Genomic DNA, 26,976 nt, shown 5'->3' with positions numbered 1-26,976 from the left:
ATAATTTCATTGAAATGAACTCAAAATGAACATTTCAAGGGTAGATTACTCTGTCGAAAACCTCACGTTTCTAACATTTTATTGCAAAAGTTCTGAGCATATCAAGTGATGTAGAAAATTGGTACCCCACGAATAATGTTACTTCCACAGTATATTGTCAGATCGGTCGGGCTTTGACATGCATGTTTAAGATTTTTCCCATTTTGCCTGATTCTTAAAAATACTTACACTTAATTTTATTTTTTTATTTTACTCAATTCTCTTTGAATCGACCTTCAACCCTTTATCATTTTACGCTACGTGTACAAAACAAAAACAATTTTGCGTTTTTAATAAGAGAAATACTTCGCCTTACTTATTTGAGGATAAAAGATCCTTATAATGCACTTGTTATGGTATATGTTCACACAGCAATTAGAGGTGATATTATATACAACTCGAGATTAAATTCAGTTAAGCAAATAATTAAATTTGGCTTTAATTGAAGTCGATTGAACCGACTTCATTACCTTTGTATTTATTGTAAACAGCAGTTTTTTCAGCAGTGTAAAAACATGAACGTTGGAATTATTGATATATTAGGGGGACAAGGCATTGAAATGGAAAGTTTTTTTTACATTTTAGATAGCTTTCTCATAAAAAAAACTTCATATACTCATTGTAGAATGACAGTTTGAAAATCATTTTTCTATAATTTGAGAGGCGACTTTATTCTGCTCTTACAAATACAACAACCATATTAAATTATTTAGAAAACATTCATACTGAAAAAAAAATTGAAAGTATGTCTCCATTAATTTTCTTGCTTTCTTTTTCTTTCATTCTTTCTTCCCTTATATTTCTTTCTTTTTTTTTTCATTATTTTTTTTGCATAATTTAAATAGTGTCAAAAAATAAGGTCTACCACTTTTAGGGTGAAAAGAAGGTCATTCTATTTTTATGTCAATTGACATCTGCCTTAAACGAAACTCTTATGGACTGAAATGTTTGTTCGGTTTGAGCAGGTATTCAATTTAAACAGTTCCAAACGTATTGAACCTTATATGTTCAATTCAAACAGTTCCAAACGTATTGAACCTTATGTGTGCTTTAGGGACTTCCGAAGAGTTTGGTGCGCACAGGATTCCGATATATCAAGGGTTTGGTTTAAACAGTTTTTACTGTACATTGTATAGGAAATGTAATCCGATCAAGCAAAATAAATGATGTAATTATAACTAAAATAAAAATGACGCTTTTATACTTTAGCCGCCATCTTAACGGTTAATATTTTAATGGATACTTCCAGAGCTGCTTTTTACATGCTGCGAAAAGGTTTAGTCTAGACAGCTGAGTGAATAATACGAAGTTTTTGAGGAAATTTACCAATCCATGGTTCGTAACGACATGTTAGTGAAGGATGCGTTATTTTGAATAAAAGTTGTATAACGGTACGTTGTCTATAATAAGTATATTTTTATGTACATTTGTATTGACCGACTAAGTGAAATCTATGTATGACATATTTTCTTAATTTTCTTTTGTATTTGACTCTAGTTCCATGTTTTTGCAAATGAACCCTTTAATAAGTGCGTAGCCATTGTTTTTTTGTTTTTTTGTTTTTGTTTTTTGTTTTTGTTTTTGCAGCTGAATAAAAATAATCATTAAGCTAAGAAGATAAACTAGGATAAATTTTATAATGCTTGTTGAAACACAGTACCAATAAAGCAAAGTATTTCCATATTTAAAAATCCTTTTTGTCACTTAAAACTTAAACTTATAAATCAAGATAAAAATTGTATGATGGGTGTAAAAGACTGTCTATTACTAGTATTCTTTTTCTTAACATCAACGCACACCTTTTATAGTGTTCCCTCTGGCAACTCGCAAGTCGATGGATGTTTCTAGAAAAGCAGAAGACGCTTACCTTACCGGTGCACCTGGTCCATGCTCCCAGATTTTAGTGGAGTCCGAGGTGCTCATTTGCTTTTGTTACTTTGTATGTATGAGTTTAGTTACTTTATGTTCTTTGTTGTGTATGTCTGTTTTCCATGTCTGGTCTTTGTCCCTGGATTACATTCTTTTGATTACCGCTATAGCCTTGGTTCCCTTGATTACTCTTTATGACATCTAAATAGTTGTGCGATGTAAATGTACTTCAAAAACAGATCTTAAATTTTTTGTAATACTTGTAATATATTTTAGAATTGTGTATTTTTTATAGTTGCTCAGACATTTATAATAGTTTAGGAAAAACATCTAAATTTCTTATTAGCACATGTATTACATATAACACATTAAGGTTCATCATTACCTTTCGACAAATATAGCCTCAATTTCACCACAATTTTCCCTCTGACAATAGACAAACGTGCGTATCAAGACAAATTTAAAGCATATGAGAATTTACATTAGTTTTATGTAAAATTAAATCAAATACTGGCATAAATCAAATACTGGCATGACTTTAGATGTGATGTTTATTGATTCCGCCAAAATCACAAAATAAACACACTTCTGAGATTCACTTGATATGGTCCACTCGTTATCATAGTTTAAATCACATACTTTTGTGGCTATTGCCCTCCTTTTCACCAGCATGTCAATTTGAATATAGTTCACCTTTTATATTCAACATCTCAAAACATTACCTCAATTTATTCTATTTTTGGCGCTCTCAGTTTTATGATATTAACAACACAGCAAAATCAAGTTAAGATTTAAATATTTTGAAAGCGAAAACAGATTTAAATTTTAATCATTTAATCCAGCCAGAGGAAAATTGTGTTGAAATAAAGCCAGTATTTGTAAACAGGGGACAACGAATCTTAATTTTCATGGCTAACGTAGACACTACCAAACTTGAATTATCTATAAATGTTTAATTTCCGACCACGTTTATGTTATATATATATTACATGACGACAAAATTGTACATAATGGTCAAAATAGTATTAACAATTTCAGCCTAACGAACAAGTTGACCGGATTTAACATTAAAAACACCCGTCACCAATTTACCACTGATTTATTGCTATTGACAGAGACCTACCCTAGCAGCTACGATAGAGAAAATGTTGCTAATGCGTCGATCCTATGAAACGTGCATTCGGTTTACATTTTTGCATAAAATGAATATGCTTATTTAGGGAGAATGCGGGCGTTTACATTCTGTACTGAATATGGATTCAAATGCTAATTAGAATTCGCTTGGCCTTCACACGTGAACGTGTAGGAAGCCAAATAAACAAAGGCTTAATTGATTTATGCTTCTTTGAACTGACTGATGACTGTAGGATGTGCATCAAAATGGGAATACGACTGAATATGTTGTATGCGTTGCATCAATGCAAATTAGACGATGACCAACAATCTAATTCGAATAAATTTGCGCTATGGTTTTGTCATTACATGAATCGGCATCATATAAATACATTGACTCGCATTGATTTCAAGTTAGACGGTTACCCGTGTATGTGCAAGTAATATTAACATTTGTAACCGCACACAATCATGCTTAAATCACGTACGCAATTTTTTTTACTTTATTGATTAAGATAAAAATAGATTTTTTTTTCTAATTCGTATTCTTTGACAACATGCAATTAAAACTCATGACAAAAGAACTTATATTTTAAAACATACTGAGCATAGAAATGTTAAATTAATAGAAATATCAATTCTATAATACATTAAGTGTGAAGCTGACATTTGATGATATGTACAGGTTTTAGTGTATTTGAAGAAATAAATGAGAATTTTTTGGTGCTATAAGATTAATTTTTATTGTCAGAAAGATCTTTTCGTGCTTAAAATCTGTTTACGCAAGATTAAAAATATACTCATAGAACTTAACTGCATATCTCATTTTTTTCTCTTACACCAACTTAATAGATAATAAATTGTTACAGTCCGTGACAGGATCGTTTCTATTGTGATCATATGTTATTTTCAGCTTTGAGATATTAAAGCTTAATTCTGCGTTGCACAACGCATAATAAGATAGAACATATTTATGTTACAATTGCATTACATTTATATCTTTATAAAATTATCAATACAAGGAAACAATATGTTTTGTCTTAAGATTAAACACCAACCAATCGGTGCAATGTATAAATTCTTTTATCTTCCGGAATTCATTTGATGGATATAACTGTGTCCTTCAATAGTCGGAAAAGATATTCAGATGTAAATAGTATAGGAAATATGTCATGCCATTCTCTTGTTTTTTGTTGAAAGAAATGTTCATACTGTAGAGCAGAAACAGTCGAATCTGACAGTGAGACATAAAATAAGTATACGATTTGCATCTTAAATTACTTTCGATACGAACTGTTTTTAACTTGGAATAGGGACTATTTGTACTCTGGCTGGAAGGATTGGAGTACGTTTTTCCTACCTAGACATACTGAAAAAGAAACTGAAATCTTATTCAATGCTTGTATAACCTAACAATAACTGATTCTATTTTGTGAATTTGTGACATATTTTTGTATACAATGTAAAAGTGATCAAGGAAACTAGTGTTCTAGTGGCAATCAAAAGAATTTGAAGTTCTAGACGTTGTACACAGTTATTGCTGGTATAATTGTGTATAGCAAATGTCGATTTAATATTTATTAAATTCGGGTATTTCACTCCGAATTGAATAACCGACTGGTATATTCTACAATTTATATATCAATTAAGATAGCACTATACGGTTAGGACAATTCTGAAAAGTTGGTATCATTTTGTTGAAATAAAGCTGTTTCAGAAACAGAAATTTCAAGTGTTTTGTCATAAAAAATACTTTTTTGTAATCCTTTGTGCGTGGAGGTTCAAGTCATTTATAAGCAATGTAGTGGTTATTGTAAAATCCAGTAGCCATGGTAACATAATGAAAAATATTACTGAGTTTCAGTACAAATCGGGGTGCCTTTCCAAAACTAACAGCCAAATATGATCTTTTATAAAATATCAGGCACTTAAACACTAGCACAGGATGAAAACATGCATGGGGTAAGTGGAAAAGGGGTAAAAATATAAAAAAAATTTCGGTTCATTCTCTCTCAATTTTAGTTCCAAAAGTTCGTGCGAAATTATTTTGAAAATCAGCCATCCGATGCTGAGGAGAGAACCTAATACGGCATAGGACTGAAACGTTCCAGATACCATTATACATTTAAATAACACCTTTTCATCATTACATATATTACATCTGTCTATATATAAATGCTTAACCACATTTAAACAATATATCCATCAAATTTCAACTTTAATTTTAAGTTTTACAAAATTTGACCCGGTTAACATGGTGTGCAAAACAGTGCGCCAAAATGTTACAGTATAGTGCACCTTTAGACTATTTTGGCATTTCCTAAATGTACTGACCTTACGCGATGTTTCTACCTGAAAGCTTAACAGGACCTCAAAATATTAGGACAAACGTCGTCATGTGAGACTCCGAGAGAGTTACGATGTTTTAATCTTATACGACGAAAAATAATGAAATACGTTTTTTTAATATTATTATTATTTATAAAATGAAAAAAAAAATTATGAAGATTCGTCGATTTAACCCCGTAAAAGAGCATTAGTAAAACAAAAAAAATAGCAGCTAACTTCGGTCAGTCTCTTATTTGGATCAAAAATGAAGGTGAGACAGTCCTATAAACCATCATTTTTCATCAAGTTTTACATTTGTGGTAAATTTTGATTAATTTTTATAAATTTTACTAAATTATCTATAAAGGTTTTACTCTTTCTTTCATTTTGCTTGTAGAATCAGTTCTCAAGCCGGACACATTTCCCGTTTTTATATGGAATGAATCATTTTCCATGACCTCGCATAATTACCAAAATGACTGCAATAATTTCTTGTTTGGTGAGGCACAAATATCTTTGAAAAGTAGTTCAGTAAGTTTAAATTAAATGAAAAAGTTACCTGAAAAAGTTATACCGTTCAGTGCGTGGCTTCTTTAATTTTTTGTCGAATATTCAAGGGCTTTTTTTATTTTAATGTCCTCATTTTCTAAAAAAAAAAGAAGAAAAAAAAAGAAAGAAAGAAAAACGAAAATAAATGAAAAAAAAAGAAAACGTGGTTCTACCTTAAAGAAAATAGCTTCTGTTACTAAATATTATCCTATCCGTATACGCTGATTTTCCGATGAAGTATAAACAACATGCGTGACTACACTGAATGAGATATGTTTTAATATGAAGTTAGGCTGTGCCTTTGAGGGACGGAGCTATTTATAACATTTGACTTTAATGATAATTCAACGATATGTTTTATATCGCCGATGCCTTGATTAACGTGAATATGCGAGAACTCATATAACGCAGGCTTTGCGTCTGCATTAAAGGTTCAAATAATCACATCCTAACTGCTAACGCCATTTCCTAAAAACGACATTTCCAGCGGAAAGATTTTGAGCCATTCATGTTTTGACAGAGAATCTACGTATGTAAGGCGTCGCTGATGCTCTGTTCCTGTTTCAAAATTCGACTATTTCGTCTGAGACCATTTTGTAAGGTCATATTACTGAATAAAAAGTAGTTTTTTTAAATTTGTCATAACAACTATTATTTTCGATGCAATTCGACAGACCTTTCCTCTTTAACCCACTTTCGTTTAAAACGACCTTAAATATAAGCTCCTTAATTCTTAATGAACAATATAAAAACAGTTTCGTTGTTCTGAATAAAAGAAGAAACTACAGTTCACCTTACTTCTTTGGTGATGAAAATTCTTTGTAAAGCATAAATCTTGTAGGGATATTATCACAGAGTAATAAAAATCGATATCACAAACAACTCGACCTTAAACGGATATTAAAAAGCAGATAATTAAATTGGGTTCTAATTGAAGGCAAACCAACAACTCCATTATCTTTGTACTGATAATAATCCTGGTTCTGAGATAAAAAAAAAATACTGAAATTATACCTGCTAGCAAGACATTGAAGCAGAGAGTTTGTTTTATATTTTACAATATGCTTCACATCAAAGTACTTTATTTTGCATTATACAATTGCTATATAAATAATCATGTGATATAAAACTTGATATATGACGACGCTTTTTAACTACAAAAAATTCTGTGGATGTATAACGATGCCCATAAAAAGTATTAAAACATATTCGTTAAATGTATTGAAAAAAATCATTTTTATTTTCAAGGATATAGTTATAATAGTGTCAAATAAAATAATGGATATAACTTTTCGCATAATTTTGACATTTCGTTAAAAAAATTTAAAACTCGACGTGAATGAATAAACATCTCCAAATGAATGTAATACGAAAATAAATAAAAAAGCTGTCATGAAGTTCGTTCAGTACAATACCAAAAACTTATGTTGTTTTAAAAACCTGTCAAAGGGCAGTTTAATAGGTGTATATTTTAATAGTTATGAAATGCTACAACAAAAGATTTTCGATGATATTCAATACAAATTGTTTTTCTTTTTTTTTCTTTTTTTTTAGTTATTCATAAAATTTGAATTTGATCAAATCTACATCCCTTTATTTGAGTTAAGATCCTGTCAATAGATTATATTATGGAAATGTCAAAGAGTAATCAAGGGAGCCAAGGTTCTTACGTAAATCAAATGAATCCTATCCAGGGATAAAGCTTAGACATTGGAAAACAGACACACACACTCAAGAATATGAAATAACCAAAATAACACGTACATGAAAACACAAGTAAATGAGCAACTCGGACTCATTCATTCAAGTCCGGGGTAGACGAATAGGGAGAAAAAATCGTTTTTCTTTTCTTTTCACTATACACTTTATCTTTGGGTCACAATAGTGTTGAGAGCCTTGACTGTTTATGTACTTGACATACATGTTTTTTAAACTTAAATTGGAAACAAAACTCTAGTTTTGTGGATAGATAAATATAAGAAGTTTGAACCTGATGAAACTTAATTCACATAAATTTAATAACCTCTGTTCACTATCTAAGAAAGGATTTAGAATTTTACAAAGAAAGTAATATAGTTATCTGTTCACGTAATCGAACCGGTTTCTGATGAATGATCTACAGTCATTACTCAGTCATGAGAAACCATTTGATTTCTTGTTTGTTCTTTGTTTATACATTGCAAATAGTGTAGAAGTTAATAAGGGTGAACCTTTTTTCTTTGTTAACATTTATGTTTTTTATAATTAAATTCATTAATCAAAAATAATTTTATTTTTTTTGGTAGGTTTGGGTTGTAGGCCATAATTCCACAATAAAATATTAGAGAAAAAAATGCTTGTCATATTTCAAATGTTTTTGTTCCAATGTTAAACTCATTATGTTGTCAGGACGAACAGGATTGTTTTTAAAATCAAAAGTGGATGAATGTATATTCAAAGATCCCCAATTAGTCTAACAAATTATGCACAGATCAAAGAGTTATTTCTCTTTATTTTTAAGTTGCTGCTTTCGTTGAATTTTCTTTTCCATTCTTTCATTTCTCTTTATTTTAAGCCATTTCAGTAAATTATAAAACGTCATGCATTTTAAAGAAAATATGAGCTTGTGATCTCAAATATCGGCGAAACAAAAATAACGAAGAGTCAGCAAAGGGAGGATTCAAATACGTCAAAATAAAAACAAAAACACGGCTTTAACGTGAAAAAGTAATCAAATCAGGTGAACCAAGATTCTAGTGGAAATCAAAAGAAGGTAATCCAAGGACATAGGCCAGACATGGAAAACACAACATAAAATAACTAGAATAATACCTACAAAGTAACAAAACACACAAAACAAAGACGATCTACATAGACAATGTAACGAAACGAATAAAATAGATTATATATAATAACTGAAGACAATGAAAACAAAACGTCACTCAAAAACATAAAGCACTAGCAATATAAACTTCCACAAAAATCAGGAGTGACATCAGGTGCTTCGGAAGGGTAAGCATATTCTGCCTCGCCAGCGGCACCCATCATATTGCAAGTGTGTATAAATCGGTTATTATCTAGGAACAATAATGCAACTCCGCGACATCTGTCAAACACTATTCACAATAAGCCAAATCATTCATTTCAATTAAGTATAATGAAGTAAACGTAGATTGGAGAAAAAAATCGTCAGAATATGATCTTGAATTTGATATCACAAAAAATAAAATCATACAATGAAAAGTAACAAATGGATGAAATGTTTTTGAATACAAAACTGTTCATGGGCCACCACTGTATTTGTCTTCCAATGACACCGTCTATATTTGTACTGCAGTAACTTTTTAAAAGATAAACCATTCCAAAGTACGGGGCAGTATTTATTTATGTATTTACTGTCCCAGTTTACATGAATTCTTCGTTAATATGTATCCTAGAGTTTTTAATCAGTAGTATTCTCAAACCGTTAAAAATATTCATCTAGATCACACCATACCACAATATTGTTTCATTAATAATTGAATGACTTTTTATAAATTTTGTGAATACATTTCTTCAGATCATATAAGTTTTAGGTACAATTATCTTCTTCTATTAAAGCTTCTATTCATATTATTGACTGACTATTAGATACTAAGTATCAGGAATTTACGTTCTCTGTCAAATGTGACGTTACTTCTATCATTGTTTGCATAAGTCATCAATTCATAATCCTTGTAGGTGATCACAACAGTTTACTTGCTTATAGATTGCATTGGATATATATTATTCATTTACATACCAAAACTCTAAAATGGCATGCACAACATCAATGAAGTTATGAAACTTGTGCGCTCAAGTTAGTCATTCATGGGCAAAAGTTTTATACCTTGTGTGCACTTGGTAATTTATTTTTTACATTGCATATGAAAATTAACATAGTAATATTATATAAAACCGTTTAAAATTGTTACAATTGTTATGGGTAAACGATCCTATTATATATTTATTTTCTGAAAAGGTAATAAAAAGTAATTATGTATAGGTTCCCTAGTTAAACAAATTATACACAGATCAAAAGGTTATTTCCCTTTATTTTAAGTTGGTGCTTTCGATAAATGTTTTTCTTTCCCATTCTTACCATTTCAGTAAATTACAAAACGTCATGCATTTTAATGGAAAACCCACTCCATTTGTCTTCAAATGACACCGTCTATATTTGTACTGCAGTAAGTTTTTAAAAGATAAACTATCCGAAAGTACAGTACAGAATATATTTATTGCTCTAGTTTAAACGAATTCTTCGTACGTTCGTAATGTTTTGGGTTTTTTCACATTGAAATGTATAACTTTATATGATCCATTCAAACTGTGTAAAATCTTGAAAATTAAAACCAGTTTAGAGAAAATACAATAAAGTTTTAACGTAAAGAGGATTGTTTTAATGCAATCAACTAATACTACTGGAATGATATGATCATCGGTTTTCTCTATTGTATCTCAGTGATATACCTCTGCTGATCAGCTCCACTGATATAAGAAATAATTTCTGTGGAATAAATTATGTACCTAGCTACTTGTATTTGAGAACAAAGGAAAGTGCTTAACATGTTAAACAGGACGTCTTTGGTTGATTATTGATAAATTGAAATACTGAGACCACAAGGAAGGCTTCAAGCATGACCTCATTGCTCAGAGTTTCTAATCAGTTGAAAATTAGAAAGATGGAGCCTCAGAACAATTTTCATTATTTGAATCTGTTTGAAGCTTTATAGAATATTACTTTTTCGTTTGTGATATAACCATACATCGTGTTTATTCAACGTTTGATTTTTCTTCCAGCAATTAACAGAATAATTCAAATGCAATGTGATGGAGAAAATTAATAACATGAAATTAAATGAGAATGCTGTATTCTTCGAAAGAAATGTTATCTTTGTGTTTATTGTAATAATATATACAGTACAAAAAGGACTGGCAGGTATGTAACGCTTTCACTTTTTTATTATCAAAACTTCAAATCACGATTAAATGGTATGCTTATTCACTGAGGGGTATTGAACATAAATTTAGAGGCGTAAACATTTCTCGTCAATTTATAATTTTTTAAATAAACTTAGTATTTTAACAGCTTTAACGATTTCAATTACCCAAAACATTATTCTCAAGAACTTTGATTCCACTTCTTTTTGCACTAATTTTGTAATTATACGACCGACATATATTGTTTGGTTAGTACGTTCACTTTTGGTGACGTATGGAGTATTGCGTATGGAGTGTTCATATCACAACTACGTTATGCCAGAGCTTGCCGAAACTACGCAGACTTTTTGTATCGCACTAGAACTCTAACAAATAGGCTTCTGGAACAGGGTTATGTTGCTACAAGATTGGAGTCATCACTACAGAAGTTCTATGGTCGTCTACATGAACTCGTGGATCGTTATGGTGTATCCATCTGCACCATGAAAACTGATTTATTCAACGGGTCATAGTTTGCCTTTCCTCGTTTGTTTACCCCGAACTTGACTTTTTATGAGCGGGTGTTTCTAGAAAAGCAGAGGACGCTTACCCTACCGGTGCACCTAGTCCATGCTCCCAGTTTTTTAGTGGAGTCCGAGGTGCTCATTTGCTTTTGTAACTTTGTATGTATGATTTTAGTTACTTTATGTTCTTTGTTGTGTATGTCTGTTTTCCATGTCGGGTCTTTGTCCCTGGATTACATTCTTTTGATTACCACTATAACCCTGGTTCCCTTGATTACTCCTGCACAAAATACATATTACTGGTTTTCATTATAAAAATGCGAACTGTGAAATGCACGTTGAAAGTTACATTAGTCATTTTAAAGAATTCTTTATCTATCATTACTTATATCAATATATTTTTTTATGTTCATTTCAATCTGTCAGTCTATCAGTTTTGTGGTATTTTTGTTGTTCTGTAGTAATTTCTATTTCTTTTCTTTATCTTTAGGTGTTCGGAAAAACTGAAATCATTCATTTTAGTTGTAAGATTTTTTTCAAGTTTAACAACCCACGAATAATAGTGGTCCTGATAAATATATAACAAACCCAACATTTCAAAATGTTCATGTCAGATATATCTTTGTGCAAAATAAAATATTTTGTAATCTAGTTATTTCTTGCCAAGCTCTTATATAGGTGTTAAAATGATTTTAAAATGTTTACCATTAAAAGGTTAATCTTAAAGAGACTACCTAGAAATAAAGAAAGTAATTAGAGCGCGGATCGACGGAAAGGCGCGCTTGGCATACACCCCAACACACACACACACACGCACACAAATTGAGAAACGAATAATATTTTGCATAAAATCATGACATTTCACATAATCTACCACCGAAAATGTTTTTGCCTTGCTTTGCTTGGCCTTCAATTTTATTTCTCCCAAAACCTACCTTTAAATTCTGGATCCAACTTGAAGATATATGATAGGACGTAAATTGATATGCAGTACTAACATTCATGCGAAATATAATTCATCGTGACTATAACACATAAGCAAGGATTGTTAAGAAATAATGCGTATGTTTTTTTTAATCATTCAGACATGGAATTGATCTTTATACTCATATCTTATAGACACCCCATTTGTTAATTAGTAAAAATTTAGTAACTTTTATGAATTATTTCTATTTTTATATGACAAAAAAGGTCAATTTTGTATCTTAGTCAACAACTCGCGGTTTTAGTTTGGTCAAATGATACGATCAAAGCGACTCAACAAATACATCAGTACCTTTTTTATGGTTTGAATTCTGTAAGAACGGTTAAGTAAATCTGTATTATTTTTCTTTTCTTTTTTTTTGTGTGGGGGGGGGTTAATTAATCATTTTACGACCTTGGTTGCCCTATTATCATAAGGGTAGAACATTCAAAAGAAATATTTTAATAACAGGGTGACCTTTTTTTAATTTTCGCCACAAATCCATACCATGGAAGATTCTACAAAGGAGTGTAGGTTAGTATCACTGACTCTCTGACTTTAAGAAATCAATATACTCACTTTGACAGAATCAAATCTTTGACATTGCTTTCACATTTACCATGGAATAAAAATAAATGGTTGACATCAATTTCATAATTCTGGTCACCATTACTATGAAGGTCACACATTTCAGCACATAGTTATTTTTATTCCAAACTTGTTAATAACTATTGAAAAGCCAACATATACAATAATTTAGGTCGATCGTTCGACAGTATCCGCTCTAAATACATAAATGTATTTTATTTCGAGTTTTAACGTTACCTATAAAAAGATGTATCTTTAACAATATATTCCGTGTTATCAAATAGCTTGAAGTTGTACTTCTTTAACTTTAAAATGGTCTCGTTTGAAATTTCTTCGAATGCCTTTGTTTCATCCTATGCAAAGGATTAAAAAAGATTTTGTAAGCAGTCAGTTCAAAAAGTGCTTACATACATTTCATTACCATACAGTGAAAAATGTTGCAAATAAACAATATCTATCATGAATATCATTCTCTTTGATTTGTTCATTTTATCTACGTCTTGAACAGCTAGATATTTACGATATCACACCATGGACGATGTGATATGAACAAGTGATATGAAAAATTCGCATTTGGGATTGATGGTTGCATGATTGTGTATCATTTTCTATAAATTCTGATTGCTTGAATTCGATGTTGTACCCCCGACATTATTCGTGACATCATAGACGGAAGACCGCTAAAATTTAGGCCATGACAGATACCGAATGTCAAGCTACCAAAATGTTCCTAAGGAATCATAGAGAAAACGGTTTAATAAGTCGTGAAAGTTGAATATTGCAAATATTAATTCTTTTTCTTTGATTTCAGCATAATAACAAATGAGGCGTGGCTAGTTTGTTATGATGTTGAATTTAGATAACTCAAAATTTTGCGATATTCAACTTCCACTCATAATGAAACTAGTCATTTTTTCAAAACTACTTAACTATAACTAACATTATTACAAAATATTAGATCGTTGATATTAAAAAAAACCAACCAGTTCTCTCAAATTATTTTTGGTGTCTATCTGGTCAGGTGTTAATAGCAACTTAATGCCACTTTTTTCTTGAGATACTTGTTCAGATTTATGAGTCTCTTGGTCTCCTTTCCATCATTTAAGTTGAATAATTGTATATATTGTACAAGATGCTCTGTTAATATTTAAAGCCTTTATTTGAATTAATTCGTTTTTATCAATGATATAGTGGAACATTCCTCTGTTCAGGAAGTACGAAGTAAATTAGTTTTGCCATGTACTTTATAGACATAAGGCGTTTATTGAGTAGCTGCTTGCTACATAGCTTTAAGTATCAAAATGCTTAAATAGTGATATTTTACTTTATCGATAATTTGTAAAACTTTCTTTGAACTCGATGATGTTGAGATCAGCAAACTGACACAATTGAAAGAATTGTCGGGTCAATTTGGATCTGACATGCGCTATCGACTAAGAATAAATCGACATGTTGCATTAAATCAGTGAAAATAAAAAAGTGGCAATAATGCCGTTAGAAGTAAGTTTTTAAATTTTAATGGACTCAATCGTCCTACTTCGTGTTTTTTTCCTGTTAATGGTATACTATATTGCAGTACTGTGAATCAAATCGATGTTTGATTTATTATTAATATTACTGACGGGCGTACCCCGATATCAAATAAGGCAAGTCATTATCAAATACTAAGTACTATTTATACCTTTTTTAAAAGTGAATAATTAACAAAATTACTTAGAATAAATCGAAGAAATTGACCTCATATGAGCATATTTTAAGAGATCTATTTGGCAAATTAAAGCATTCCTTTATCTCAAAATTAATCTGTTGAAAGTCATCAATTATCCAAAAATGGTTACAACATGGTTAGTAGCAGAACTATAATTATTATTTCCAAGTTTGAATCGAATAGTTATGCGAATGAATTTTGTATATTCAAATGTCTAGTTAATGCTATGCCACTAAATAAATTTTCAACTATACAACTAAATCGTTTCGCAATGGAAGTAAATTAATTTATGCTTTATGGTGCGTTCATTGTTGTTCGGTTGCATCGGTATAAGGTTGAAATGACTGTGCGGTAACCACTACAATGATACAATTTATATCATAGTGAAATAAAGATGTTAGACGTTAGAGTGTACTCTACGGGTCACAGTTTGCCTTTCCTCGTTTGTCTACCCCGGACTTGCCTTTTTATGAGCAACTTGGTGGGTGTTTTTAGAAAAGCAGAGGACGCTTACCCTTCCGGTGCACCTGGTCTATGCTCCCAGTTTTTAGTGGAGTCCGAGTTGCTCATTTACTTTTGTTACTTTGTATGTATGATTTTAGTTACTTTATGTTCTTTGTTGTGTATGTCTGTTTTCCATGTCTGGTCTTTGTCCCTGAATTACATTCTTTTGATTACCGCTATAACCTTGGTTCCCTTGATTACTCTCTACCATCGTATTCCCCTAATTCATTTTGTGGAAATTGCTTTGCTATTGAAAAGTCAATCTTCAATTAAACCAAATATATATCGTATCTATGGTGGCGGCCATGATTAATTTACGCATACCAGAAAAAAGTAGTTCCACCGATCACGTGAGTGGGAGGAACCAGAAAGTCGATAACCTGCTAATGTACGGATATAGCGAAAAAATAACCGTATACCTTTATTCGTTTAACAAATAACCTAATTGGAGGATAAAAAAATAGTATTGTATATCTAAAAGCGTTAACATGCTTTCGTTTCTAGTATACTTTTATTCTTAATATTTTTTCCATGTACTTCAGGGCCTTGTATCAAATTAGAAAGACGTTCATTGGGCTTATTCTTTGCAAAGTGTGTAATTATTGGGATTAATATAAGTTGTCTACAATTAATTTAAGGTTACTTCGACGGAACACTAGTACATTATCAATTCAAAATTGATTTTTACCTGAATAAAAAACTTTGACGTAAACTCTAGGACTGACAGTTTTAAGTAGTATAATTTTAATTAAAATCGTGGAAATGGTGTAGTTTCTTTAGAATGTTTAAGAATTAGCAATAATAAAAATGTTGTCTATTGAAAAATTTTCCATGTTCATATTGTTTATTGCACTTCGCGCGATTCATCTTCATTTTCATAGCAGAAACTGTATTTTCAAACTAACAATAATTCCAGCAGTAGGATATGGACAATATAAATCCGTCGATATATTGTTAATTTTTTTTTTTAAACGATAATAGTAAGCCGTTTTTTTTTAGGAATTACGTGTGCTACATAGAATCGAACCGACGGTATTTTGGTATCTAAATTTCCGAATGAAGTTGAGATATTTCAGATTTCAATATTTTAGATTTCATTCAACGTGATATTCACCTTCTCAACATGATCACCAATAAATATATCACACTTACAATCTCCATATTCAATAGCTGAAATGAACATGTTACAATAAGCTGTGACTTAACAATCGGACACAAGTAAGTCATCCGACTGTAGAAAATAAGGAACCAAGGGAATGACGTGTATTCATAAAACATTCTTGCACTTTCTATATTTACTTATTATACTTATGCACGAAAGTTCTAAATATGCATTTCTTGGGTAAAATTGAAATGCAAATTGAAATTTAATGTATATTTATAAAAGCAATTTATCCATTTTCACGTTCTAACTTAATAGGACTAGTTATCTATTTGATGTGACGGTTTTCAATCCCTTTTAACTTTTTTGTTAGAATTTCCTTTAAAAGAAAACTTATTACAATCATTGGTTTGTCTTATTCTACCTTTAATTTATATACACAATATTTATTGTTATATGGTTCAAAAAAATGTACCAGAATAGTGTTTGCATTACAAGTAGCGCATACGTTTCTTTATGATTTCGCTCCGTGTATGCTCGTGCGTCAAAAGAATAGGACCGCAGCAGCGTTAAGCATGTAGTAAAAGGTGGCTAAATAGTGCCAAGAACCCTAGCGGGGGCTAGGGCACCACTCTGCCCATAGAGCAACTGGGTTGTGTGCCCTAGGTGGTGGAATGGGGTACCCTCGGCACGTTACATGCTGAGATTGACATAATACGGAAAACCTTACCGCAAACCATAGAGGTGCAACGTATTGGAAGAGATGCCAAATTCCTCTCCTCGCATGTTAAAGAACCCTGCTGTGTATTGGATAGGAGTAGCAACTTTTGCGCTAAAATGATCGACCCTACCCCCTCTCCCTATTTCAAGTAACAATCCAAATTTGTCGACCCTATTATCTTTATGTCCCATCCCATTTTTTATTTCATCATCATTTCATGGTAATTTTATCATTCATTACATGTTCATCGTCTGGTAAAAGCTGAAATTTTGCTGCTTGGGTGTTAAGCAACAATCAATTACCTCTTTATGATTTCAGAAGATTGTTATCTGTCAAATGACGGAATTCCCGTATATACTGGTACAGTTAATACAACAGCGACTGGAATTCTTTGTCAGCGATGGGATGTTGTACAGCCACACCGGCCATTATACCCTATGGGACCAGAACATAAAAACTACTGTCGTTCTCCGGACAATGACACAAAAGTTTGGTGTTATACCACTAATGCGTCTGTAGAATGGGAGTTTTGTGATGTTCCGGCCTGTGGTAAGGTTTTCAAAGGTTTCTCAATTCTTTTTTATACATTATAGTCATTAATTCCGAATGAAACAACTATCAAAGCAAGAGTTTACCATATATTTAGTACATACAACGATGATGATTAGAAGATAAACTTGGTCTGACAGTCATCTAATGAACTTCCTTGTTAACTTTGATATAGGAGAGATACGTTTTGTCATGAAAATAATTGCCTAGATGGTAGAATAGATAAGGCTGGGTTTTGTGTCCCGACTGTTTCGTACCTTTTGTTATTTCATTTCAAAGATTAAATAATCGAATTTGGTTTATATTTTAAAAGGACAAGGCTTGAACGTATTATTAAAACAGAATGATTTAATGATATCCGTTTCCTAGCTTAAATTCATTTCAACGAAATCTTTTATAATAGCTCGTATTCGGTCAATCGCAGCCTTGACTTTTTTGTACAATTACCACCAATTAACAGATTTTAAAAATTAAACGTCATATTTTAGATTAAATTTAAAAACACAAAGAGTTCTAAAATGATCATTTCATTTATAGATATTCCTTTCTTATGTAAGATGTGAATCTGTGTTTTTTACACAGTTACATTATACCTTTTTGTTATTATTATTATTATTTTATTATTATTATTATTATTTCCTTTTCTTTATTTTATTTTTATTTTATTCTTTCCAAGTTTTAAAGAAAAGTACCCATAATCGATAAAGGTATAAAAACCGGATATGCCAGCTTATTTCCATAACGCACGTCGATTAAAATGTACGAAACTATCGTATTTCATTATAAAATGTCGATAGTTTTGTACCGTTGGTTTATACAACTTATTGGGTATACATTTAAAAATTTCGGCTATAAATCGGAACATTTTTTTCTTGAAACCTCATGGTTTCATTGTTGTAAATGTTATATAGAAGTTATAAAACATTTGTTCCTAAGTTTGACTTGTGCGCGTGTGTTATATACATATTAAAATGCATTTAGCAATGTGTCAGTGCTTAATTTAATGTATTATTAAAACTATGAACGTAAACATTTCATTAAGGAATGTCCTAGATATTGACTTTAGCAGAACCTTAAGGCTTTTGATAATTGTTGTCGGAGAAATCTGTATGTTGTATGACTTAGTTTCTTCGTAAATTATCAGTTTGAGTTAAATAGGTCGAAAGGTTGATATGAAACTACCACCAACAATACTTGTGTGTTTTTCAGGAGGTTTAATATCAATTCTTTTGACAATGCTACCACAAACGCCAAGCTAAGATGCAGTTATAACTAACACGTTACAGTAACATTTGAAATATTGTAATACAAATTCTTCTATTGGTGACGTTTTGACTATTTCCTTGATTTTTATAGCTTTTAATGTTCCATATAATCTAATGATAAAACTGTCCGGAATAAGTTATTAACTTGGCATAAGAATCATGTTATTCAGACAATCATGACAATAGGAACTCTGAATGGGAAAATATTTAAATTTCTATACGCATTTCTATTTTTATGGTAAAATAATCCAATACTGTTGTTTTATAGGATAAGAATGAAAGCATGGAAACATTATAGCTAGATAAAAGTGTCAAAGACATTACTCTCTAATAAAACAGCAATACGAATATAAATGATACACATGTCCATGTTTTGTGATCGTACTGTAAAACCTGTAATGACGACGTTGTTCAATCTAGAACACTGACCCACATATGGTAATAAAATACATTTGAATACAAAAAGTCAATATTCACTGGAAGTTAAATAAACACTGTCACCGAAACATTCAAACGCGCTTCATTACTATCAATAAAAAATATTGATATTGGCAGAAAAGAAAAGTAAACATGTAAAGAAGGATTTGATAAACAACTGACATAGTCGGTTTGTATAATCTCGTGACTGGTTGTTTATTCTCCTAGTTCCACAAATTAAAATGAATAAATTCGTTAAATTTATAAGAACAATAAGTGTATGGTATATTTAAGTGGTAGTCTTTGTAAAAATCCTGCAAATTCTGTAAAATGTGATACACCTTAAAAAAAAAAAGCTACATATTTTTCTTTTTGTTATTAAGTTGTTTTATGGGTCTACATAATGAAATGTGTAAATATTCATTCAAATCTGCCTGCTCTTAGGAGATAATCAACATTGAAAATCCAGTAGATTCTATAGTATTTGAGCGTCATTGACAGAGTTATCTCCCTTAATTTTGACATCTACAGTACATTCTATATAATTTTTGTCTCCTAAGAACACGAGTTATATGAAAACCGAATGTTAATTTCTGTTTACCATGGCAATTCAAACAAAATAACTTATTTTTAACCAAGAAGACAGACTATCTACCAGATATAACAAACAGATAAGATTATATATACAAATCCACTATATCCCGTAAAATAAGTACATTGATTGAATATTATTCTTTACATTATGTGTGTTAAATTTTAGAGATTGGAGATGTTATTTATTCAAATCAATATTGGACTGAAATATGATAAAACATGGACAGTGTAATGGAAAGTCGCACTACGGTCAACTAAGATAATGTGGATAAAATAATCAAACCAAATATGAAAAATTATCAATACAATGAAACTATTTTAACAAACTACTATAATTAAATCAATATCAACAATGGTTAAAGCAATCTCCAGCGCAGAGGGTATATTATTTACAGTTCTGCCACCCAGTACTTAACCCTGTCCCAAAACGCAAATTAGAACAGTACATCGCATGTAATCAGTAGCGCTTGTATCATAAAATTTTTCACATCCTGTATAGCACAGCCTGTCAATAAGCCGGCGGAGGGATACGTAGTGAATCAAGAAGCGGTTATTGGTCTGCGGAAGATATTGTGGTTAAAGTGAAAAACAAAACGCAAAAGTGACTCGGATCTTAAGGTCTAAAGGCTTCTTCTAATGACATCTACACAGATAAATATTTTTCACTTGAAATTCATGTTAATCGTACTTCACATGAAATTCACGTGAGCTTCATGTGAAATAAACTGATTTTCACGTGAAATTCACTTAACACGAATTTCATGTGAACAATTCACTTAAATTTCACATGACGCCTCGATTCATCCGAATTTCATGTTAAATCTGTCACCAAGATTATTTGCTCAAATCATGTGAAAACCATGTAAATATCGTGTGAAAATCATGTAAAATAACTTTGCCTGTGTAACACGAAACAAAAATTAGGTGCAACTATGAGAGTCACTCGAATAAAGATTTACTTTCCTGTGTCTAAACTTATACATTTTCCAGTTCAAAACGATGTTGTGGAATCTATTGGTTACACATTTCAAAAAAAAATAACAAAGCTGTAAACAACTCATGTTTAGTCAATTATTATACAGAAAGCAATAGCAATCGAAAAAAAATTAATGGTCTATTAAAAATTAATGGAAAGCAGTATGGTGTATCTAATGGTATGCAACAATTCATTACAATTTATCAAGTTGTAAATGTTAATACATACAAAATCTATAAAATTAATTAATGAGTAAATGAAAGTCTTGAAGCGATAATTTTTAAATATTTTTTTTTTGTATTTTGATGATGAGAATGTTGTATGTCGTTGATATTTGGAACAGGGAACATTACAATACGTTACAAATAATATGAATGACAATGTTGTAATGCTCATGTTACATCTGCTGCTCTTTGTGTTTCTTAAAATTTAGATTTTAATAAACAACCACTTTAATAACCTTTCCAATGATTGTTATATACAGATATTAAATCAATTGACTTTGGCACTAAATATCATAAATTTGAGCTGCGTAATCTATAATGAATTTCTTCTTTCTTCCCTAGCATTCTACAAAGCATAAAAGGGGAAAGCAAACTAATAAAATGCCAGGAATTTTTTTTGGAAGAAGAGGTTCCAATATATACCTTTTCCAAAAAATAACAGGGTTCCAACTCTCAGTACTCTCCATCTGGATCAGCCACTTAAAGCACGATGTAATTATATTGTTAAATCAATTATCAAAAATTTACAAGCTCTAATGCATTTGTTGTTAAATATAAGATATTGAAACCACAAAACAAAAAATTGCTTTCATGTGTTTTCTCATTAATGTATATCGTATGATTACAGACATAACAACACAAATTATAACTGGTTCAACAAGAGTGGACTCTGGCACAACTGATCCATCAGTTACAACTACCATAACAACTGTTTCTGTAACAGATCCAGCATCTACTTCAGTATTATCATCGAATACCAATTATAATACAGCAAATTTAAACAACACTTGCCTATGTGCGTGTGATAGTCGAACTCAGTTTTGGATTAACTTCTTTCAATCAAACTTAACGGACGAAGAGAAGAATGCAATCCTGGAAGAGGAAAAAGAGAGATTAAAAAATATTCTGATGGTCGATAAAACTGAGCTGACATCATACGTTAGAGCTCATACGAGTGCCCGGGATGATCGCCCGTCGGCGATGTCGTTCGGCGTTGCTGGGATAGTTGTTCTGGCTCTTGTTTTTGGATTCATCATTTTACTGGATGCAGTGACATATTGTCCAAAAATGGTTAATAGAACTAAAAAGATTGTTAAAAGAATAAAAAAGAGACCTTAAATTTCTAACTATTCTATTTATAATGAAAAAAACATTACACAATCTCACTTTTATAGTGTATATGTAGAATAGAACAGTATAACGAAACAGAAATTATGATTTATTACATTTTCTTTTTATATCTTTTAATTTTAAATTTTAAACAATGTTAAACATTCATACGGAACGATATGTATATATATGGGAACATGTATAATAAAAATGACAATCACCAATATAAATAATCTTTACAATTAAAAAAGAGAGAAGTGTGTGTGTGTGTGTGTGTGTTATATTTCCTTTGTTATTGTATTTTAAAGTGTATGTAGGACCCATCTATCCATCTATCTGAAGACTAGCTATTCATATAAAAGTGGTGATAAACTCACTGAAACAAGTTTTCAGGCCTATTATTTTAACTAGCTTTCATGTAGGTCCATCATTGAACCATTAATAGTCCCTCATTATACAAATTGTTCACAATTATAAGGAGTGTACCGTATTCATGACATATGCGCTTTCATGCAATATCACTTACATCAAGTGGTCTTATAAAATTAGATTTCTTTTTTTTTTATTATTTCTGTCAATTATATCTTTTGTTTTTAGTTTTCTTGCTCTTTTTCTTTGTACAAGGAGAAATTTTCCCAAAGGATCTGAACACGAAATAGTCCAATTCAAACAAAAACAAATCACTGCTACATTTTCTTACTAAAAGTTTAAAAGCAAACGTTGTCAAGAATATTTTGTAATGCATAATGTGCTTGGTGATAAAGAAATATAGCTTTAAAGGATGGTGATCACTTAAAAAATGCACCAAATAATTTTCTTATTTACAGAACGACTATAGATCATTGTTTTAAAATTTAACTTTTGCCTTAAGATTCCCTTCATTATTTAAACTGTTTCTTTCCTTCTTTAATCTGTTGGGGCAGAGAATACTAGAACCAAAGGTTGATTTTCACCAAAAGTCGAGAGCGTAAAATTAGCCGTCATATTTTACGAATAATTTTACACTTACGACTTTTTTATGAAATCGATCCATGCCTTTTAAGATAGATCATACATAATTATTTTAGTACATAGATTTTCGTAATTTTTCTCAAAGATGACCTTAAACGAACATACTGTTTAAATTTATGATGAAACTAATTCCTTGATTTCCGATATTACACTAGAAAATAGCAGCCTTCATACAAAAGTTTATGACAAAAGAGATTATTGGGATTTTTATATTGCTAATATTCCATTTCTTGATGGTGATATTCCTGAAGCACACGCCTAAGGTAATTAAATTTGACAAGTGGTACGTTTTGTTCGTATTTGTAATTAAGTATCAGATCTTAAGTGTCATTCCTTGTAAGAATCAGGTAGAAGGTGAAACATGGTATAAAAAAAAACATCATTTTGATAGTGTAATTTGACTATTTGCACCATAAGAATCAAGGAAAACAGACAAGATTTTCTATACCATGCTGGACCATTGAGTTACAATTTCATTAAATTGTACTGAAAATGAACATTTCAAGGGCAGATAAATCTGTAAAAAATCAAAAAATTTTCCCATTTTGCCTAATTCTTACAAACACTTACACTTAATGGCTTCAAAATATTCCTTACAGAAAAGCTTTTGCGTTAGGGTATCGATTTCACAAACTTCTAAAAACATGTATTAAGTTTTTTAATATTTTCTGAGCTAGCTTTTACAACTGCCAACGTTTTTTTTTTTTTTTCAAGTAGATATCTCATATTTTTCTATATGATTTCATGAAGAGAATTTTAGGGTTTGCTTGTTTGTTGTTTCAGTTCATTTTGACCTTACATTAAAGCAGGATGGTTAAGGTCATATAAAACTATTATAACACCACCGCAGACATGTGCTTGTTTACATGCAGTCAGAAAATGTTGGTCCTAAATGTGTCTTTGTGTCTTCATTTCACTTTTAAATTTATTTGAAAAAGTGTCATTGTTTGGTTACCTTGGATTTTATTCCTTTTGTAGTCGGAGCTTACTTTAAAGCTTACTTTACACTTGTTGAAGTCCTGTTAAAGTATAAACTATTTTATATTAAATTATACGTTCGTGCGCTTGTTGCGTTTCACTATATCCGTTCCTTTCATGTACTGTGCTTGTTAACTACAGCAGCATTAGAATAGAATTATAAAACGTATCCAAAACAAAAAATACACCGAAGTGGGTAGAGAAAAGTTCTACCAAGTGCAATACAAGGCATGAACAAATAGGGAAAGATGGCGTCAGTGACATCAACTTTTTTCAATCAATGTAATCAAATCAATTTACTTTTCGTTATACACTACACAAAAAAATATACACTACACACAAAAAATACACACTACACAAAAAAATTGCATAACAATACACTTACATAACCTCCAAAGTAACTCTATATTGATGTCGTTTGTCTATTTTAGTATAATAAGGATTTAGTATTTAAAACTGCCGAAATTCATCTTAATAAAAAGCTAAAACAAAGTTGAAAAATATCAGTGAGAGAGAAATAATTGGTAATCCCATATAGTTAGAGAGCTGGAAACGTCAATAAGTTACGGCTATTTTTGCATTTTTGCATCATTCATGTCACCAACCATACAAAATTCTATTATGTATGAATGTTACAGGATATTAATTTTTTTTCTATTATAAAATCCGTGGAGTCAATAGCAGATTATTTTCTCAATACAATACTATAATGATTGCTGATATGGTCACGACGACAGCTCAGTTTCACCTTTTTATTTCCACTAAAACTCGAAATCATTTAATATTTTATTCAACTTTACTTTTTTTGAACTATAGAATTTTCCGTACTTTCCACAAGCTGATAATCCTTATTTTATTTTTAAAGATAAAATGGATGCGTTTGTTTGATCGGTTAGATGATATTCTATCACGAAATCCATAAGTTTCATTAGGATCGAATGTATGTTCATACGTACCTATTTTAGCTTTTAAGCTAAGAATCATGCAAAATGTGATTCATGGTTGGAAAGCCTACATATTTTTTTTTTGATATCTTGTTTAAAATGCTTTATTAAACAGAAATTAACATTTGGTCTTTCATATAACCCGTGCTCATAGGAGATAAAAATTGTATAGAATGCGCTGTAGAATTCAAAGGTAAGGGAGATAACTCTGTAAATGACACTCAAATACAATAGAATCTATTGGATATTCAATATTGATTATCTACTAAGAGCCGACCGCTTTGAATGAATAATAACACATTTCGTAATATAGACCCACAAAACAACATAATTACGAAAATAAAAATATGTAGCCTTTTGGGGATGTATCACATTTTTCAGACTTTGCATGATTCTTACAAAGACAGCTACTTAAAAAAATAACTAGCAGTTTACCAACTTACCGTCAGGGAAAACACCTTAATTATGTACATTATGTATACAAAGCACAAATCGACTTTAATATGTAAACCTTGTCTGTGAAGACTCGTTGTCGTGGTAATATGAACAATACGTCTTTGAAATATGTGGAAAATATGGTCAAATGTCGTATACCTTGAAATTTACATTTCACATGCTATTATTTCTTATGTCATATTTTTGCTCTGTCTTTACCTTTCAGGTCTGCCTGATCCAAATTTCAAGTTAGTATCAACTCATCTTCGTTCTCTCTCTTTTTCTTTTTGTTTAGCTTTTTTTTCTTTTTATTTATTTCAGGTTAGAATTTTAACTTTTTGCTTTGATTTTCTATTTTTTTAGATTTTCTACGATTTTTGTCCCAAAATACGCCCCATGCCTTCCCACAAAATTCTACGCCAGGGAAGTGAAGTGGCAAAATTTCGAAAAACCGGATTTTTCCGGCTCCGGTCCGTTATTGTCCAATATTATAGTGCATCTCAACATTTCCTGTTTAGGTTTAGAAAACGTGATATCCCCTGACCGAAGTTACTGCAGAAATTTACCTTCTAATAAGCATGACAGGCAGTAACATTAATTAAGTAGAGAAACATCTCTAACAGTCATACTGTCAGGTTATTACGTTAACTTTCTGTCAAACTTGTCCGATCAGGCAAGTACAGTTTATTCCGAATATTCGGAAGCCAAAAGTCTGTCAGACATGGGCAAAAGTTGAAAAGATCAGTAAAATTGGACTTGGTCCAGTAAGGCAGTGGATGCTCGTGCATACATTCGTGGACGTGGAACCTCTACAAAATATTTGTCCACACATCCGGTTTGAGTCATTATCACACAGAAATGTGACATTTAGCAAACCTGGAAGACAATTTTAAACAAACATAATTATAATGAGATAGGTAAGGCATATAACATCCCCACCAGGATGAAAATGTCAGCCAAAACTTTGCACATCCAAACTGATTGTTTTGGAAGACGATTCAGTCTGGCACATTTTGACTTGTGCTGACATTCCTGACGGCAATCCGAGCTAGTGAGTCTTGTTCCGGCAATTTCTCCTTACATGTGAAACATGTCCATTCACACTGGTCCTTCTTTGTAGAAACTAAAATTTTAAGAACATCCCATATGTCATTACTAAAGTACATATACTTTTTAACAAGTGGCATATAAACATAATGACTTTTCCATCCTTGATACTATTACAAATTTTTGAAACATCTGGTAAAGATGATGTATCAACTTTGACTTTTTTATTGTCATGGTGTTGAACCTGGGACTGATTAAGAAGCCTTCGATTGCAGTATATTGGAACAGCAAGTTTCAGAGTCAGGACACGGCATGGTTCAAAAAGTCGAAATAGGTTTAAATCATTAATGAAGTTCTTCCATTTGGTAAGTAATGCAGAAATCCATGACCGCAACCACCCACAATACAACCCCACGGCTAAATTTCAATGTTTTATAGATTTATTCAATCGACAATCAAAACACCAATATACACCAGACCAGAATCTGTCTATCGAC

General features: G+C 31.2%; 1 protein-coding gene across 2 annotated transcripts; it reads left to right on the top strand.

Moving 5' to 3' along the window:
- Positions 1 to 1,213: 1,213 nt before the first annotated feature.
- LOC148611675 (uncharacterized) lies at positions 1,214 to 22,513 on the top strand. Of its 2 annotated transcripts, none has more exons than XM_088592458.1 (4): positions 1,214 to 1,430; positions 10,699 to 10,837; positions 17,251 to 17,478; positions 21,583 to 22,513. In XM_088592458.1, exons 2-4 carry the CDS (start codon positions 10,729 to 10,731, stop codon positions 22,071 to 22,073), a joined length of 828 nt encoding a protein of 275 aa, XP_088448584.1. In that variant the 5' UTR covers positions 1,214 to 1,430; positions 10,699 to 10,728; the 3' UTR covers positions 22,074 to 22,513. The 2 variants fall into 2 exon arrangements, with proteins under 2 accessions (XP_088448584.1, XP_088448583.1); XM_088592457.1 differs by having other exon boundaries at positions 1,215 to 1,430; positions 17,248 to 17,478; positions 21,583 to 22,512.
- The last annotated feature ends 4,463 nt before the right edge of the window (positions 22,514 to 26,976 follow it).

This window comes from Perna viridis, chromosome 7, assembly GCF_037379345.1.
Source record: "Perna viridis isolate PV_CMFRI_1.1 ecotype Kerala chromosome 7, ASM3737934v1, whole genome shotgun sequence".
Classification (NCBI taxonomy): Eukaryota; Metazoa; Mollusca; class Bivalvia; order Mytilida; family Mytilidae; genus Perna; species Perna viridis.
This window is presented reverse-complemented; position numbering and strand designations above follow the sequence as displayed.